At 53.4% G+C, this 14,283-nt stretch overlaps 1 protein-coding gene across 1 annotated transcript in view; it reads left to right on the top strand.

The window, feature by feature from the left end:
* The window catches only part of PAX8 (paired box 8), a 29,921-nt gene extending 18,867 nt beyond the window's left edge, over nucleotides 1–11,054 (top strand). Inside the window, exons 10-12 of the mRNA XM_088026621.1 lie at nucleotides 2,241–2,342; nucleotides 8,979–9,065; nucleotides 10,402–11,054. Of these exons, the coding sequence (XP_087882747.1) occupies nucleotides 2,241–2,342; nucleotides 8,979–9,065; nucleotides 10,402–10,478 (266 nt within the window). The 3' untranslated portion in view covers nucleotides 10,479–11,054. The remainder of the gene's footprint in view (nucleotides 1–2,240; nucleotides 2,343–8,978; nucleotides 9,066–10,401) is intronic.
* The last annotated feature ends 3,229 nt before the right edge of the window (nucleotides 11,055–14,283 follow it).

Below are 14,283 nucleotides of genomic sequence, written 5' to 3'. Positions count from 1 at the left end.
GAAGTCAAACAAATTAGGAGGTGGTGTTTATTTTTATGAAAACATTCACATAGTTTTAAATAATGAACACTGATGGCTCATTCAAATAGGATTTATTCTATAATGGTTCCCATGACATGTAACAATTTATAGAAGGTGTCCATTGCACTGATCAATGTCCACCTGTAGCATGAAACCCTGGCTCTGAATTATGCTGGTAACACCATAGCGATAGTAATAAGGCGCATAAGGCTACTCTTACTGTTTTTCTCCCATTTTGCCCAAGAAGAAACAAGCTTGGACACATAGGTAGCTGATCTGAGGGCACTTAGAATATTAGCTGTAGAAGCAGACTAAGGACTGAGGTCCTCTGGTTCCTAGACCCTTCCCTCCAGAGAAAGGGCAGAAGCCCAGAAGGCCTGGTCTTGTTTGCTAACCCCTAGGCTTGGCTCCACATGCTCATCCCAACTCATGCCCCATCTTGATTTAATGGCTGGCCTTGCTAATTTAGCATTCTTACTCACTGCTGTATCCCTAGTACTCAGAAAAGTGCCTAGGACATCATACTTACTCAATAAATCTTTACTGAATGCACAAATTGTCTTCAGGGTATCTCTAGAAATCGAGGTAAGAATTAGTCACTCCGATACGTATTGACAACTCATAAGGTTCCATGGGCCATACCTTCCCTCTCATCATTCCTGGCCACCCCCTGAAGAGTTTGAAGCATGGGGGACCTGAGGGGGAACCTCAGGGAGAAAAGTTTGACAAGCAGGGCTGTAGAGAGGACGATCTTGGCAGGTTGATTGACAGGCTCACAGGGAGTCCACGTAAGTCCTGGGAGAAGAAGCTACCCCCAGGGTGGCAGAGGCATTTGGGGAGAAATGGTCATAAGTAAACATAGTGATTCTCAACCCAGGGTGATTTTACCCCCTGGGGACATATGGCAATATTGGGAGATATTTACGGTTGTCACACTGGGTGAGAACTGTTAGTGACATCTAGTGAGTAGATACCAGGGATGCTGCTGAATGTCCTGCCGTGCACGGGATGGCCCCCACACAAAGAATTATCTGGGCCCAAATGTCAATAGTGCTGAAGTTGAGAAACCCTGTAAACATCACCAAGAACTGGGATGACCGAGTAATTCATCGTTCACACGGGGGCATTTGAGAGTGAAATGGACATTATTAATAAATATGCTGGGACTGTGGTCATAACCTGGACAGAGGTAGGCAAACCAGGATGTATTGCCAAGAATCCTCGGGTGAGGGAGAGTCTGATCCGGGCCTGCAGGACATGGCAGCTGTGGAAGAAGCTCACCCGGTCAGATGGGGCCTCCAAAACGGGAAAGCTCGACTTCCAGGTGTAAGGAAGAGGTGGGACCAGGGAAATCAGGTCTCTCCAGAGCTACCTCAGTGCCACCAAGGCAAAGGCATTACCCTCAAATTATTAAGAGAGAGATGGGTGTCTGTTTTGCTGAAAATGTGTTTTGTTTTGTTTTGTTTTTCCCTCAGGAATGGGGTTGACAGATGTGTGGTTCATATTCACGTGTAAACACTAAATATCTCTCAGCCCACATCTCCTTTCTAGGTCAGGGATCGCCCCCTAGGTTTTGTGTCCTTTACAGCTCTGATAGGTTGTACCTACGTGGAAGGCCGGGTTGAGGAGGAGGAACACCCTTTCCGGCCCACTGGAAAACAGTGCAGTGATTGATTGGCAATGTCTGCCGCAGGTCCAAAAAAGGCTAGTCAAAGGTAGTGGCCCAAAGGCCACACCTGTGCCATCGTTTGTAGGGCCTCCTTCTCGATCCTCAGAGCTGGGGCTGAGAGACCATGAGGTCTGAGTCCAGTGGCCCTTAGGGCATTGTATTACTTAGGGCAGCGGCACCCACTGCTGTGCTGGACGCTGGGGGGATAACAAAGGCCCAGAAGACATAGCCCCCGCCTCCCTCCAATACCATGACATTTTTATGGGTGAGTTAAGATTCACGCAAGGGCAATCATCAGAGGACGGGCCACAGGGCAGGACTGCACTAGCCAGTGCTCCCGGCATGGTGGAGCCTGCGTCCTGCGGAAGGCCAGACGGAGGGGAGAGCTTGAACTCGAAGGAGGGATGAGGGGGGACTTGGGTTTGGAGAATGGCTCTGGAGAGAGGGGCCATGGCATGAGGAAAAGACTTGCTGAGCCTCAAGGAAGCAAGACAGGAAGTGCAGGAGCCCATGATGGCCTAACTAGCGATTCCTTGCTGTATTTTTCCAGGGAGAGAGATGGTGGGACCCACGCTGCCCGGATACCCACCCCACATCCCCACCAGCGGGCAGGGCAGCTATGCCTCTTCTGCCATCGCAGGCATGGTGGCAGGTAAGGAGGGGGCTGGGCAGGAGGGGAGTCCTACAACCGGGAGGTGTTGGCCAAAGGTGGAGCAAAAGGGGGCAAGAGGTAGGGTGTGTCCCATGCACAGACTTCCCAGAGGGCATCAAAGGACCCACCAAAGGGCACATCTTGTAAATGCCTTGAGCCAAGATGTCGCTGCAGTCCTGGCTCCTTAACTCTCCCCCAGCTCAGCCTCCTTCTTCCCACATGCTCCCAGACTCCCCGTGATGAAATGGGCAGGGCTGAGACAGACCAGTGTTCAAATCCAAGCTCTGCCACTTCTTCCGTTGACTCAGTCAGCCTTGATGGAGAGTGCTCTAGGGGTCTGCAGAACCGTGTGAGCTAGACACCAACCTGGCTCTCGAGCCACCCGTGGTCTCCCAGTCATTTCCCTCTGATGAACCTGTATGCCCTTTCTATAAAATCTGAGTACGAATGGTGTTGGTGATGATGATGATGAAGATGGTTGACATATACCTTCCTTTATACCCCGCCCTCACTCCACACTGCATGGGTGGGACCCACGTTCTAGGGACTCCAAAGGTACTACAGGGAGATGAGCTGGGAGGATTTCTCCACCATCACTGGAACTGTCCTGGATTCCTATCTGCCAGTCCTTTGGGCTTCTTTATCTACCAGCGTGATCGTTGCCCAACAGTGACCCAGGGTGTCAAGGTCTAGGCAAGGGAGGAGGACAAGGGGAGTTTCTTTGGGCGAGTCGCACTCACTCTTTCAAGAACCATAGAGGAAGGACCCAAGGGTGGAGAGGGCAGAATCGAGCCATTTCTACTGCCTCAAGAGTGCCTAGGACCCGGAGCTTCTGGAACGGGCTCTGAATCAGGGCATCTGGGATGCCCATGCCAGCCTCTGTGGCTCTGACCCCAGAGACTTAGCACATCCACCCAGGCCTGCTTCCCTCCCTCCCTGGCCAGGGTTATTCTTCAACAGCCACCCACTCTGCCCCCCCCACCGCCCCCCCCCCCTCGCTGAGGCAGGTGGGCTGGTCTCTCCTGGGCAGAGGGAGGAGAGGGAGGAGGGAGACAGGAGGGAGGGAAGGAGGATCTGCACTCCCTGGGAACCTGCTGAGCTAGCACTTGTTGCTGCCTGGTTACCGTGGCGATGTGCTTAATGCAGCGTTGAAAATACAGAATACCGACTCCTCTCTCCCTCCTGGCCCTGGACTCCCTCCCTCCCTCCCTTCCTCTTCTGGAGCGTGAAATGAGATTGGTCAAGATAAAAAAGGAAAAGATTCGGTTATTTTTTTAAGAGTGTGGATAATGGGGCCTCTCAATCAAAATCCCAGGCTCCAGTCGGCTCTCCCATCCCCCTTCCAACCTCTCCACCTTCCCTGGCCGCCTGCTCAGAGGAGGAGGAGGAAACAGAAAGCAGAGGGCTTTTTTCTCTTAATTATGAATCATTCCCCGGGGGCCAAGCCCAGGGCAAAGGGGGTCCTGGGGCCTGGAGTCTGACCTGGGAGGTAGCTGGAAGGTTTGGGCCTCTCATCAAAGGCCCCCAGGTGTTTCCAGAAAGAGCTCATCCTGAGTGAGTGTGGTGGAAAAGAAAAAAAAAAAAATAGCCCAAGTACAGCATCAACTACCAGGGAATTGCAAAAGGGGTGGTGGGCCTTGCCTTGCACAGTGCACGGGCTCCCCAATAAGTTATCTGTAAACCAGTTTTCAGAAAATGCAATACTATTTAAATGCATCGTCTGGGTCCTAGGGACTCTATGGTACAAATGAATTCTTAAGGAATTCTTTTTCCGTAAAATATGATTTGTCCATCTCTTACCAGTAGCCACAATCTTCCTGGGGGCTGAGTGGAGATTCCTTCCATTAAAATTAATAAACCTTCGGGACACCTGGGTGGCTCAGTCAGTTAAGTGTCTGCCTTCGACTCAGGTCATGATCTCTGGGTCCTGGGATCGAGTCCCACATCGGGCTCCTTGCTCAGTGGGGAGTCTGCTTCTCCCTCTGCCTTCCACGCGTGCTCTCTCTCTGACAAATAAATAAAATCTTTAAAAAAAATAAAATTAAATTAATAAACCTTCGCTGAGCACCTACTGTGTGGTAGGTGCAGAACACTTGCTTAATGCAAGGCATGCCAATGACATTCTTCAATCATTTGTGGAAGGAAGGCAAAGATCACTTATTGTGCACTTGTGTGTGCCTGGTCATTCATAGATAGAACTTTCTTGTTTAATCCTTACCATAGGACTAGAAGGCTGGTATTATTCTAGTTTAATACAGATAAGGAACAAGCTTAGTGTGCTCAGGGTCTTAATGAACCATACTACGTGGCTGAGTTGTTCAAACACAGGTCTTCTGATTTCAAATCTAGGGCTCTTTTTACTATACCACACTGCCTCCCACAATACCAGAAGTAATGACGCAAACTATAAGAAAGCGACACAAGAACAGGACCAGGACAGACTTCTCTTATCCACTCATCTCCTGTTTTGCCTTCTCGTGGTTGTTGTTATTGTTGTTCCTGCCTCATTAACAGAGTTGATGACCCTCACACCAGTTCTAGAGCAGAACTGGCAACTCCAGATAGATGGATCCATCCATCCATCTACTGAGCTTTCCACCCGTGTATCTTTACGCACATTATCCATTCATCCATGCACCCTCTTACCCATTCATCCATCCTTCCATTCTTCTTTCCTTCCATCCGTCGTTCCTTCTGTCCATTCATCTATCCATCCTTTCTTACATCCATCTTTTCATTGATCCATCCATCCTTCTATCCACCCATCCACCCACCCACCCATCCATCCACCCATCCATCCATCCATCCATCCATCCATCCATCCATATATCCTTCCATACAGCCATCCCTTCATCTATCCATCTTCCCATCCTCCATCCTCCATTTCCAGCCTTTCAACCATTCTTGTATCCTTCCATCCATTCACCACTTTTTCACTTAACAAATACTGGTTGAATATCTATGGTATAGGATGCTGGGGGATATAGCAGTAAACAAGGCAGGTCCCTCTATTCATGGAGATTACAGCCTAATAGTGGAGAAGAAAGTACAGTAAACAGGTCAATGAATGAACAAAACAAGATAATTTCATATAGTGATAAGTGCCATGAATCTAATAAAGTAGAATGATGTCCTTAAGAGCCACAGGGAGAGGAGATAACTACCTTAGATTGGTGAACAGGGGAGACCTCTCTGAGAAGGTGTTCAAAGTGGTCAGCCAAGTGATAAACTGGAGCAGACCATCCCCAGCCCAAAAGAACAGCAAGTGCAAAGGCCCCAAGGCAGGAACTAGTTTAGCATGATCACAGATAAAAAGGGGGTGAGTATATCTAAGAACAAGTGAATGGAGAAAGCACTACAAAATGAGGGGATTTGGGGAGTGGCTGGGTCAAATTTTAAGACTACTCAGGCTGCTGGGAAAACAGATAGTAGATAGTCAAAAGCGGGAAACACAAAGACCAATTAGGGGAGGGACAATTGCAATCATTCATTCAAGACATGACAGTGGGGGCGCCTGGGTGGCTCAGTCAGTTAAGCGTCTGCCTTCAGCTCAGGTCATGATCCCGGGGTCCTGGGATCGAGCCCCACATCGGGCTCCCTGCTCAGCGGGGAACCTGCTTCTCCCTCTCCCTCTGCCCGGGCTTGTGCTGTCTCTCTCTCGCTCACTCTCTCTCAAATAATTAAATAAAATCTTAAAAAACAAAAGGCATGACGGTGGCTTGGGCTGGGGAGGTAGCAGTGAGGGAGGAGGAAAGAGACACTGAGGATATGTTAGTGGTACAGCCAACAATACTTACTGGTGATTTGTCTGTGGGGGTTCCAAACCAGAGGCTCCAAGGATGACTCCTAGGCTTGGGGCTTGGGAAAATGCATGACGTGGTGGTCGCAAGTAAAAATGGGGGAGACCAGGAGAGGGAGAGGTAAAGCCTGTGGCGGGTGGAAATCAAGAGTTCTATTGGCCATAAGAGGATTGAGACACCTCCAAATACCCAGTTTAATAAGTCAGTAGGCACCTGATATATGTCTGAAGTCAGGAAAGAATTCTGGCTAGGGCGTAAATGTCAGCCATTGTACTGAGCTGTTATTTAATGCCAAGGGATTAGAAAAGATCACTAGAAAGAGAATGTGGATGGAAAATCACAGAAGGCTCACAAACCGAGCCTTGGGCATTTAGAGCTTGAGCAGAGAAGAAACCAGCAAAGAGAGTGAGCGGGAGAGGACAGTGGCTCTGGCAGCAAAGGCATCACAAAACCCAAAGACATTGGAAGGAGCCATGACCTGAATCGGTTGGGGGAGGGGTGGGAGTGGGCATAGAAGTGACCGTGGGAGTGATCAGGGTGGAAGTTGTGTGATTTCAGGGGATCTGCTCTGGCCCGACTGGACGGGAATGAGGAGGTGAGGGCAGAGGCCAGGAAGCACAGAAGGGGGCTGGTAGCCGGAGGTGGGGCAGAAAACGATTTGGAAAAGAGAAGATGGCAGACCACGTTCGCTGGCTGGAGGGAGTGGTAAATTAGGAAGGGAGAGATCGATGAAGCAGAAAAAGAAGGGATGGATTGTAGGGGCCAAGACCTTGGACAGGTGAGTGGGGGGGGGATGCAAAGAGGACGGGTCAGCCTTTTGTGGGTGCAGGGGTGTTTCATCCGCGCGGCTGCGGGCAGCTGGACAGATCTGGTGGTGGGGAGATGCTGCGCCTAGCCAGGTGTGTGCCACCTCCTGAGCCCCAAGCCCTACGCCAACTTGTGTGTGACTGAAGCACGTAGGTACTTGGTGAATGTGTGTTCAGTAAGTGAGTAAGTGTGTGAGCAGGTGAAATGCATGAGTAAGTGACAAAATGAGAGAGGAAGCGTTGTGTGTTTTCCGCCTCTCTTCCTCATGCTTCAGAGCCAGCGGTGTTTGGCGCCGGGTGGAAGGAAAGGCACGGGGGCCCTGGCTCCCCCCTAGGGTGCTCTGAAACCAGGCAGTTCTGGGGTACACCAGCAGTAAGTGGGGAACATTTAGCATTGTGGGATACAAGGAAGAGCCCTGGAATAGGAGCGAAGGGGCCACGGTTCTAGCGCAGGCTCTAACTGAACACGGGACCTGGGGTAACTGTCTTTCCCTCGCTGGGGAGCAGTTTCTTCATTTGTGATCCTCTGTTGAACTTTATTCTAGCACCTGCTTAACGGGAAAATAATAAAAGCTAGCATTTCCTGAGTGCTTTTTATATACCAAGTGTGGGACTCACCATTCAATGGATGTTATCAAATTTAATCCTCCCTAAACCCCATGAGATAGGGACAATAATTCACCCCATTTTACAGATGAGGAAATCAAGGCTCCAAGAGGTGAAGTGACTGGTCCAAGGGTACACACCTGGGAAGTGGGGAGCACAGATTTGACTCCAGGCAGGCCAGCTCAAGAGCCAGGCAGTTTCAAGCTTCCCGTCCAGAGTCTGTCAAAGAGACAGGGAGCCACAGAAGGCATTTAGCTCCCAACAGCAGATGAGGTTTTGAAAGGCAGCGCGGACATAGGGGAGATGGCCGGGTTGGCAGGGACCTGGCTTTGTAGAGGGAATCAGCTCGGAAGCACATAAAGGGATTATCTGGAATCCAGAGTTAAGAGCCCTAAGGTCAAGTTCTGCTCTGCCATTTACCAATGCTGTGCTTTGAGGCAAACTGCTTAATCCTGCTGCACTCCAACTTCCTCTCCTATAAGTTGGTGGTATTAATGGGTACTTCATAGGATGCTCGTGAGGATAAAAGGGCCGAGGGTGTGGAAAAGTGTTTTGCAGACTTTAAGCTCCCTACCAAGTACCGAGTACCGAAGGTAACGGAATGGGCTGCTTGGGTTTGTTGCTCTTGTTTAAGGGAATCCTTATGTGATTTCTTTGGTAAATCATTCCTTTGGTAAAGCTAAGAATCCCCTCACTGAAGGAGGTGATCTGATTTACTTTGTTTCGATTCATGCACTGAGTTTGCTTCAAGTGGCAGACTTGGAATATGGGACGCAGACATCCTCTGAGCAAGTCCCAGGACAGATTCCCCAAAGAGGTTGGTGCCCTGCAGGGCTCCTCCCTCTGCTCCTTCCCCTAATCCTCACTCAGCACCCCCGCCCCTCCCCGCCACCTCCTCCCCACCCCGTCCCTAACAAACGCAGACCTAGGGATTCTTTCTATGGCTGTTTCTGACCCCTCTCACTCCCTTCGGGCCCTCCTGGAACGGCCTTCTGTGGAAGGTCCGGGCCGCAGGAAAAGTGGCTGGAACCTGGGCGCTGGAATCACAGCGTACCTTCCCAACACCACCCAACCCTTTGGCCACATGAGCTTCTGCAGGTCTCCAAACCTTTGCTTCCTTACCTGGAAAATGGGCCTTATAATACCATCTCCCTGCTGGGGTAGCTGGGAGGACTGAGCTTGTCAGGGCAGTGCCTCAGGCACCTGGCGATAAAGGGCCCTGTCCAAAATGATGCAGACTGAGGGGCCCCCAAAGGGTGGGTTGAGGGGCCTCTGAGCTCACCTTGGCCCTGCCCCGGCTCTCCCTGTCTCCCCCTGTCCCCAAGAGGTCACCCAATGCCAGCACTGCAGACCCTTCTCCCCCACCCCCAAGCCTACACGGGTGTGTCCACCTCACAGGCCTCTCACCTGTGTGCCTCCAACAGGAAGTGAATACTCGGGCAATGCCTACGGCCACACCCCCTACTCCTCCTACAGCGAGGCCTGGCGCTTCCCCAACTCCAGCTTGCTGAGTAAGTCCCCTCGGGGCCACCCAGGCCCTCTGCTGCGTGGGGCAGGGTTGGGGTACAAGGCTGGGCCAAAAGTCTGCCTGAAAGGCAGCCGGGAGGCCCAGGTTAGATGGAGGGCCTGGGGAGACAGGTGTTCTTGGCAGGCCAAGCACGTGGTGGGAAGGCAGAGCCCCCGGTTGTTTGCAGGGAGAGCACACAGGCCGGAGACTTCTCCATGTCGTTCTCCCTCCTACTGCCTGAGGCCATGTGTCTGAACTCTGTTTTGTGTAAGATATGGGGCTCAGGCCTTGGGCAAACGAGGCCATCCTGTCGTGCACATTAACCATCTCAGCGGCGCACCGGGTCTCATTACTCGGCACCAGCACCCTTACATGGGGATCCTTTGCTCACGTTCCCGGTATTTGGCTTGAGATGTGGACACCTTTCGGGGGGGCGGTCCAGAGAGTGAGCTACAGGCTACTCTTCACCCCTCCCCTGCCCCGGCGCCATGGGCTGGGTAGAGAAGCTTTTTAGGAAACCAAGTCCCACAAATGGGGAACTTGAGGAATTCCACGAGAGTCTCCCTGAGCGATGACCTTGAGGGCCTCAGAGCAAACCTGAGCCCAAGAGAAGCAGTGAAGCAAGTACGGCCCACTCCGTGGGCACCATCACAGGCCTGGCAGGACCATCCATTTCCTAACACCCCCCCACCCCCGCCATTACCTCCTGCTTCCAGCAATGACCCGGAGGGTGGCTCCCCTGGGCTCTGTTTGCCAGATGGGTTCAACTCCAAGCCACCTTTCTGTTCAATTTCACCAGAAAGGATGAGGGTACTGAGCTGGGACAGGGGGCAGGGCACCTCCATGCAAGCTCGCCTGGGCTGGCCATCCTTCAGGTGGACAGAGCCTCCCCATGGAGGCCCTCAAATGCATTCCCCTTGGCCAGTCAGGAGTCTAGTCCTTCTGGGCCCTAAGAGGAAGATTCTCTGACCTCGCGCTGTTTAGGTAAGGTTGGGGAAGGCCCCAGGGATCCCCAAGTGTGCTTAGTTCTTCAGGGTTCCAGATGTAACTGCTTTCAATTGCCCTCTCCCTGAAACGAGGGTGTTGAAGGTCAAAGCAATCATGGGAGGAGGGGCAAGGAGCCATAGTTCTCATTCTGGCCAGAAACCCAAAGGTGAGGCCAGAGAAGGAGGAAATAGGGCCAGAGAGGAGTTAATCTTTGATGATCAGATAGGCCGGAGGGGTAGATGATTAACTTGTGTTGTCTTCAAGGTTAGCAGATGCAGGAGAGGCTATGGTGCAATTTCCCCTTTTTGACCAGCAGTGTTGTTGTTATTTATTTTTTTTTTTAACATGTCCAGGTTCCCCATATTATTACAGTTCCACATCAAGGCCAAGTGCGCCACCCACCACCGCCACGGCCTTTGACCATCTGTAGTTGCTATGGGGACAGTGGGAGCAACTGAGCACCAGGAGGACTTGGCCTGGGACAGGCCCCAGAGAGTCACACAAAGGAATCTTTATTTATTACATGAAAAATAACCACAAGTCCAGCATTGCGGCGCACTCCCTGTGTGGTTGATTTAATGAACCATGAAAGACAGGATGACTTTGGAGAAGGCCAAACTGTCCTCTAAGACTCCTTAATGAGTGGCAGAAGTCCCAGGGAGAACTGTCCCGTTCCAAAAGAGACACACTTGGAGGAGAAATATGGAGAGAAGAGCGGAGCAGCCGAGGAGCTCGAGAGGGATGGCGCATGGGCCCACGATGGGCTTAGGGCCACACCGAGGCCCCCGTGGCTCCACCATCGACATGCTCTTGCAGGCACGGGCTGTGCGCACTTCTGTCCAGCCCCCACACCGCAGCTGGGCGCCCAGGCTCTCCCTCGCCGCCCCCCTGAGAGTCACCTCCCGCCTGCCCCACAGCTGAGGCTCTGGCTGTCCACCTTCTCCACTCAGTTTGCTTGGCATTTCTGCACCTCCCTCTTGGCCAGGGCTGAGGGCTGGGTTGAGTCGAAGCCCGAAGCTCCACCTGATGGTCCCCGGGGCCTTCCTGTTGCCTGCTGCTGAGAATGTGTGAGCACACCCCAGGTTCTCCTCCGGTGGATCATTCCCTCATAGCCAGACCAGCCCATTCCAGCTGGAGACAGACATTCCCAAGGGCCCCCACCCACCCACCCCCCCGGCTCCTGGGTAGTGAGCTGCAGCCCTGCCCGGGGCAGAGCAAGGCAGAATTGCTGGGGACCCGCTTCCGCGCCCCCACCCCCGCCGACAGCCCCTGCCACGCCAGGTATGCCGCCTGTAGCCCCAGCCCACAGCAACTCAAGAGGCCCCGTGGCAACCCCCCGAAGCCAGCATGGAGGTGCCCTCTCTGGCCCCCCGCGGCCCTTGCCCCCCAAAGCCTGACTGTAAATACTGTAAATGGAGCTCTCTTTGGGTCAAGCTTCCCTCTTTCCACCCCTAGACTTTGGCCTCTCAGTGAATTGTCTCCCTGCCATGTTGGGCTTCTCTCCTTGATGCTTTTCTTTTTTTTTTTAAAGACAACCCACCATTACCACATAACTCAATAAACCATTACTCTTCGTCTCAGGCTTTGGGCTTGGCTGGGGAAGGAAGCAGCCTGGGTCTGGGCTTTCTTCAGAGAACCTCAGAGTCCCGTGGACCATGAGCTCATTCTGGGGGCGGGGCGGGGGGAGCCGAAGGACCGTCTGATGCCCGGGAGTCCTGACTGCACGTTCTCCTTCTCCCTCTGTTGCTAGATGTTTCACGCCGGGCGGCCACTTATCCTCAACTTTGATTTCCACTGTGAATGAACACAGGATAAAATGAGCACATGACACGGTGCCGGGCCAATCGTAGACTCTCAAGTAGTCGCTCTGGTTAATCACAGGAAGCCAGAGAGTCGGCGGGGAGGACTGGTGCAGGTTCCGGGAACACGATATACTGGAGCCTGCATAACGGCTCCCGCGCCCCCTGTAGCAGGAGAGGAGGTGGGGGGGGAAGATGTTCTCCGGGCCGTGCCGTGTGCCGGGCTCTGTGCGAAGGGCCTCACGTAAATAAGTTGGGAGTAGCCCCATTGGACAATTTGAGGAAACTGAGGCTCGGACAGAATGAAATAACTTGCCCAAGGTGGGAAGTGGTGGGTTCAATCAAACCCTCTTGGGAAGACTGAGCAGTGGGGAGGCCCTGGGTGTGCAGGGCCAGGAAGGGCGGAGGGAGCCTGCGGGGACCGCAGACAATCCCTGTCTAAGAAGAGCTGGAGAACAAGGGTCAACACACAATGGTGGCCGCAAGGGCTCTGCCCCCACCAGGGTGCTTGGCCTGTGGGCACCCTCTCCATGTGGGGGTGCCGCTGAAACAAGGTGGGGCAAGGTGCCCAGGTGAATGCTGACAGCAGGGCAGACAACTGAGTTTGAGTCAGAGGAAGAGAGAATTCCTCACCCACCAGGGACTCCAAGACTGGGAGGGCTGAGGAGGAGACATCGGGCTCTTACCCCCTGGTCCTCCCTAAAGAGAGGCCAGGGATGCTCACCAAGGATGGCGTGAGAATAGAGCCACGGGATCGTCCCACAGAGAAAATCAGTCTCATCTCTTCTGAGAGGACGCGAGTCGAGGCTCGTTGTCCACTAACGGCACTTCCCTCTGGCTACAAGCATGGCAGCAGGACTGAATCCCTTCATATCTGCGGCTCCTCATCATCTCCAGCCTCGGGGTCCCTGAGTGCCCTAAAAGAGCCTCCCACCTGGTTCTGAGGAACAATGAACCCCCTCATCCAAGATCACTTTTGAGATGCACGGTGCCCCAAGGAGCCTGCAGAGCGATTTTGCGTTTGCAGCCAAAGCCCTCTCTGGAACACTTGGTGCCCCTGGCAGGCCTTCTCCAAATCCCAAATGGCAAAGGGACTTGGGCTGTGCTTTTGCTGGCGGTGACCCTGGTTCAGAACTCCCTTTTCTTTCTCTGAGGTGGGCTGAGCAGTGCAGGGCACTCTGCCTAAAGCAGGTGCTGGTGAGTGTGTGGTGTGGGCCAAGGGCAGTGTGTCCTGGCCGGTACCTATTCAGACATTCAATCCATGGTCAAACCGTGGTCCCCCTTTGGAAAATGCAGTCATCTATGTATTGGGGGAAAGCAATGATTTGAGGTGCCCCAGCATTGGAGACGCTGTTGAGAGATGTTGGGGCAGCACAGGCAGGGCTTGGTAAAGGAGTATGAGGAGGAAGGGGGGGGTGGGGACATAGCGTTTGGCTTACCATGTAGCAAGGTTTCTGTGAAAGCCTGTGGGAGTAGAACGTGTGTGTGGGGGGGGAGAACTGAGGATGAAGCCTGGGCCTGAGCATTCCCAGGGCACAGAGGGCCCAGCCTCACCCTAGCAACGGGAGCAATCCTGGTCAGATCCCATGTGTGGACGCCTCCTCAGCTTTCCGGGCAGCTCTCCCCGCTCCTGCTCCCTCATCTTCACTCATCCGCTTCAGTGACCTGCCCCTCACCCCTCCTAGCACGGCCAGGCCAGCCCAGGGTACCAGGAGCTCGCAGAGGTCTGAGCCAGCCAGGCAGCCCCTGCAGGCGGCCGAAGGGGTTCCTGCTAGGAGACAGAGCAGCTCAGACCAGGTGGAGCTGGGCCACCAGGTGGAGCTGGGCCACCAGGTGGAGTAGAGCCCATCTTTCTAAGGTGGGCTGGAGCTGGTGTGACCCTTGGGCCCCTACCGCACAGCCCGCAGTGGTGGGGACAGGGGCAGCTGGGAGTCCTGCCTCCAAGGCCAGCCCCAGGCTGGTTCCACACCCTACCCCTTCTCCGATGTTCTTGCCGTACGTTGTTACTAAAGAGAGTGTATTTTCCACGGGGGCATGCACTCCACCCTGTCAACAAGCTCAGGCAAGAGGACTTCACGGCCACAGTCTACAGATGGGAAACAGGGGACCAGCGAAGTTGAGGCACTCGCTAGGATCGCCCCTCTCCTGCCTGCCCTCCCCATCCTCCTGCTTCCTTCCCCAAATGCACACACCTTTTCCAGTGTGTACCCACCTAGGTCCTCATTAGGCGATTCTTGATGTCCTTGTCCTTCGGGGTGGGTGCAGGAGGAGGGGCCTAGAGACCTCAGTGCCCCTCATCAGTGGGACTGAGCTTCGGGGGCAGAGGGAAGCCGGTGGGGATTGGGGCTCCTTGCCCAGCCCCCTTCGCTCCCTACTTAAATGCCCCCCTTCCTCTTCCCTCATCCTCGGAAGATATACTAACCCTTCACGTAGGCT

The sequence above is a fragment of the Eumetopias jubatus genome, unplaced genomic scaffold (assembly GCF_037043125.1).
Source record: "Eumetopias jubatus isolate StellerSeaLion01/CBP00866 unplaced genomic scaffold, mEumJub1_p1.0 scaffold_9, whole genome shotgun sequence".
NCBI classification, from domain to species: domain Eukaryota; kingdom Metazoa; phylum Chordata; class Mammalia; order Carnivora; family Otariidae; genus Eumetopias; species Eumetopias jubatus.
The sequence above is the reverse complement of the archived record's forward strand: the minus strand, read 5'-3'. Positions and strand labels throughout refer to the sequence as shown.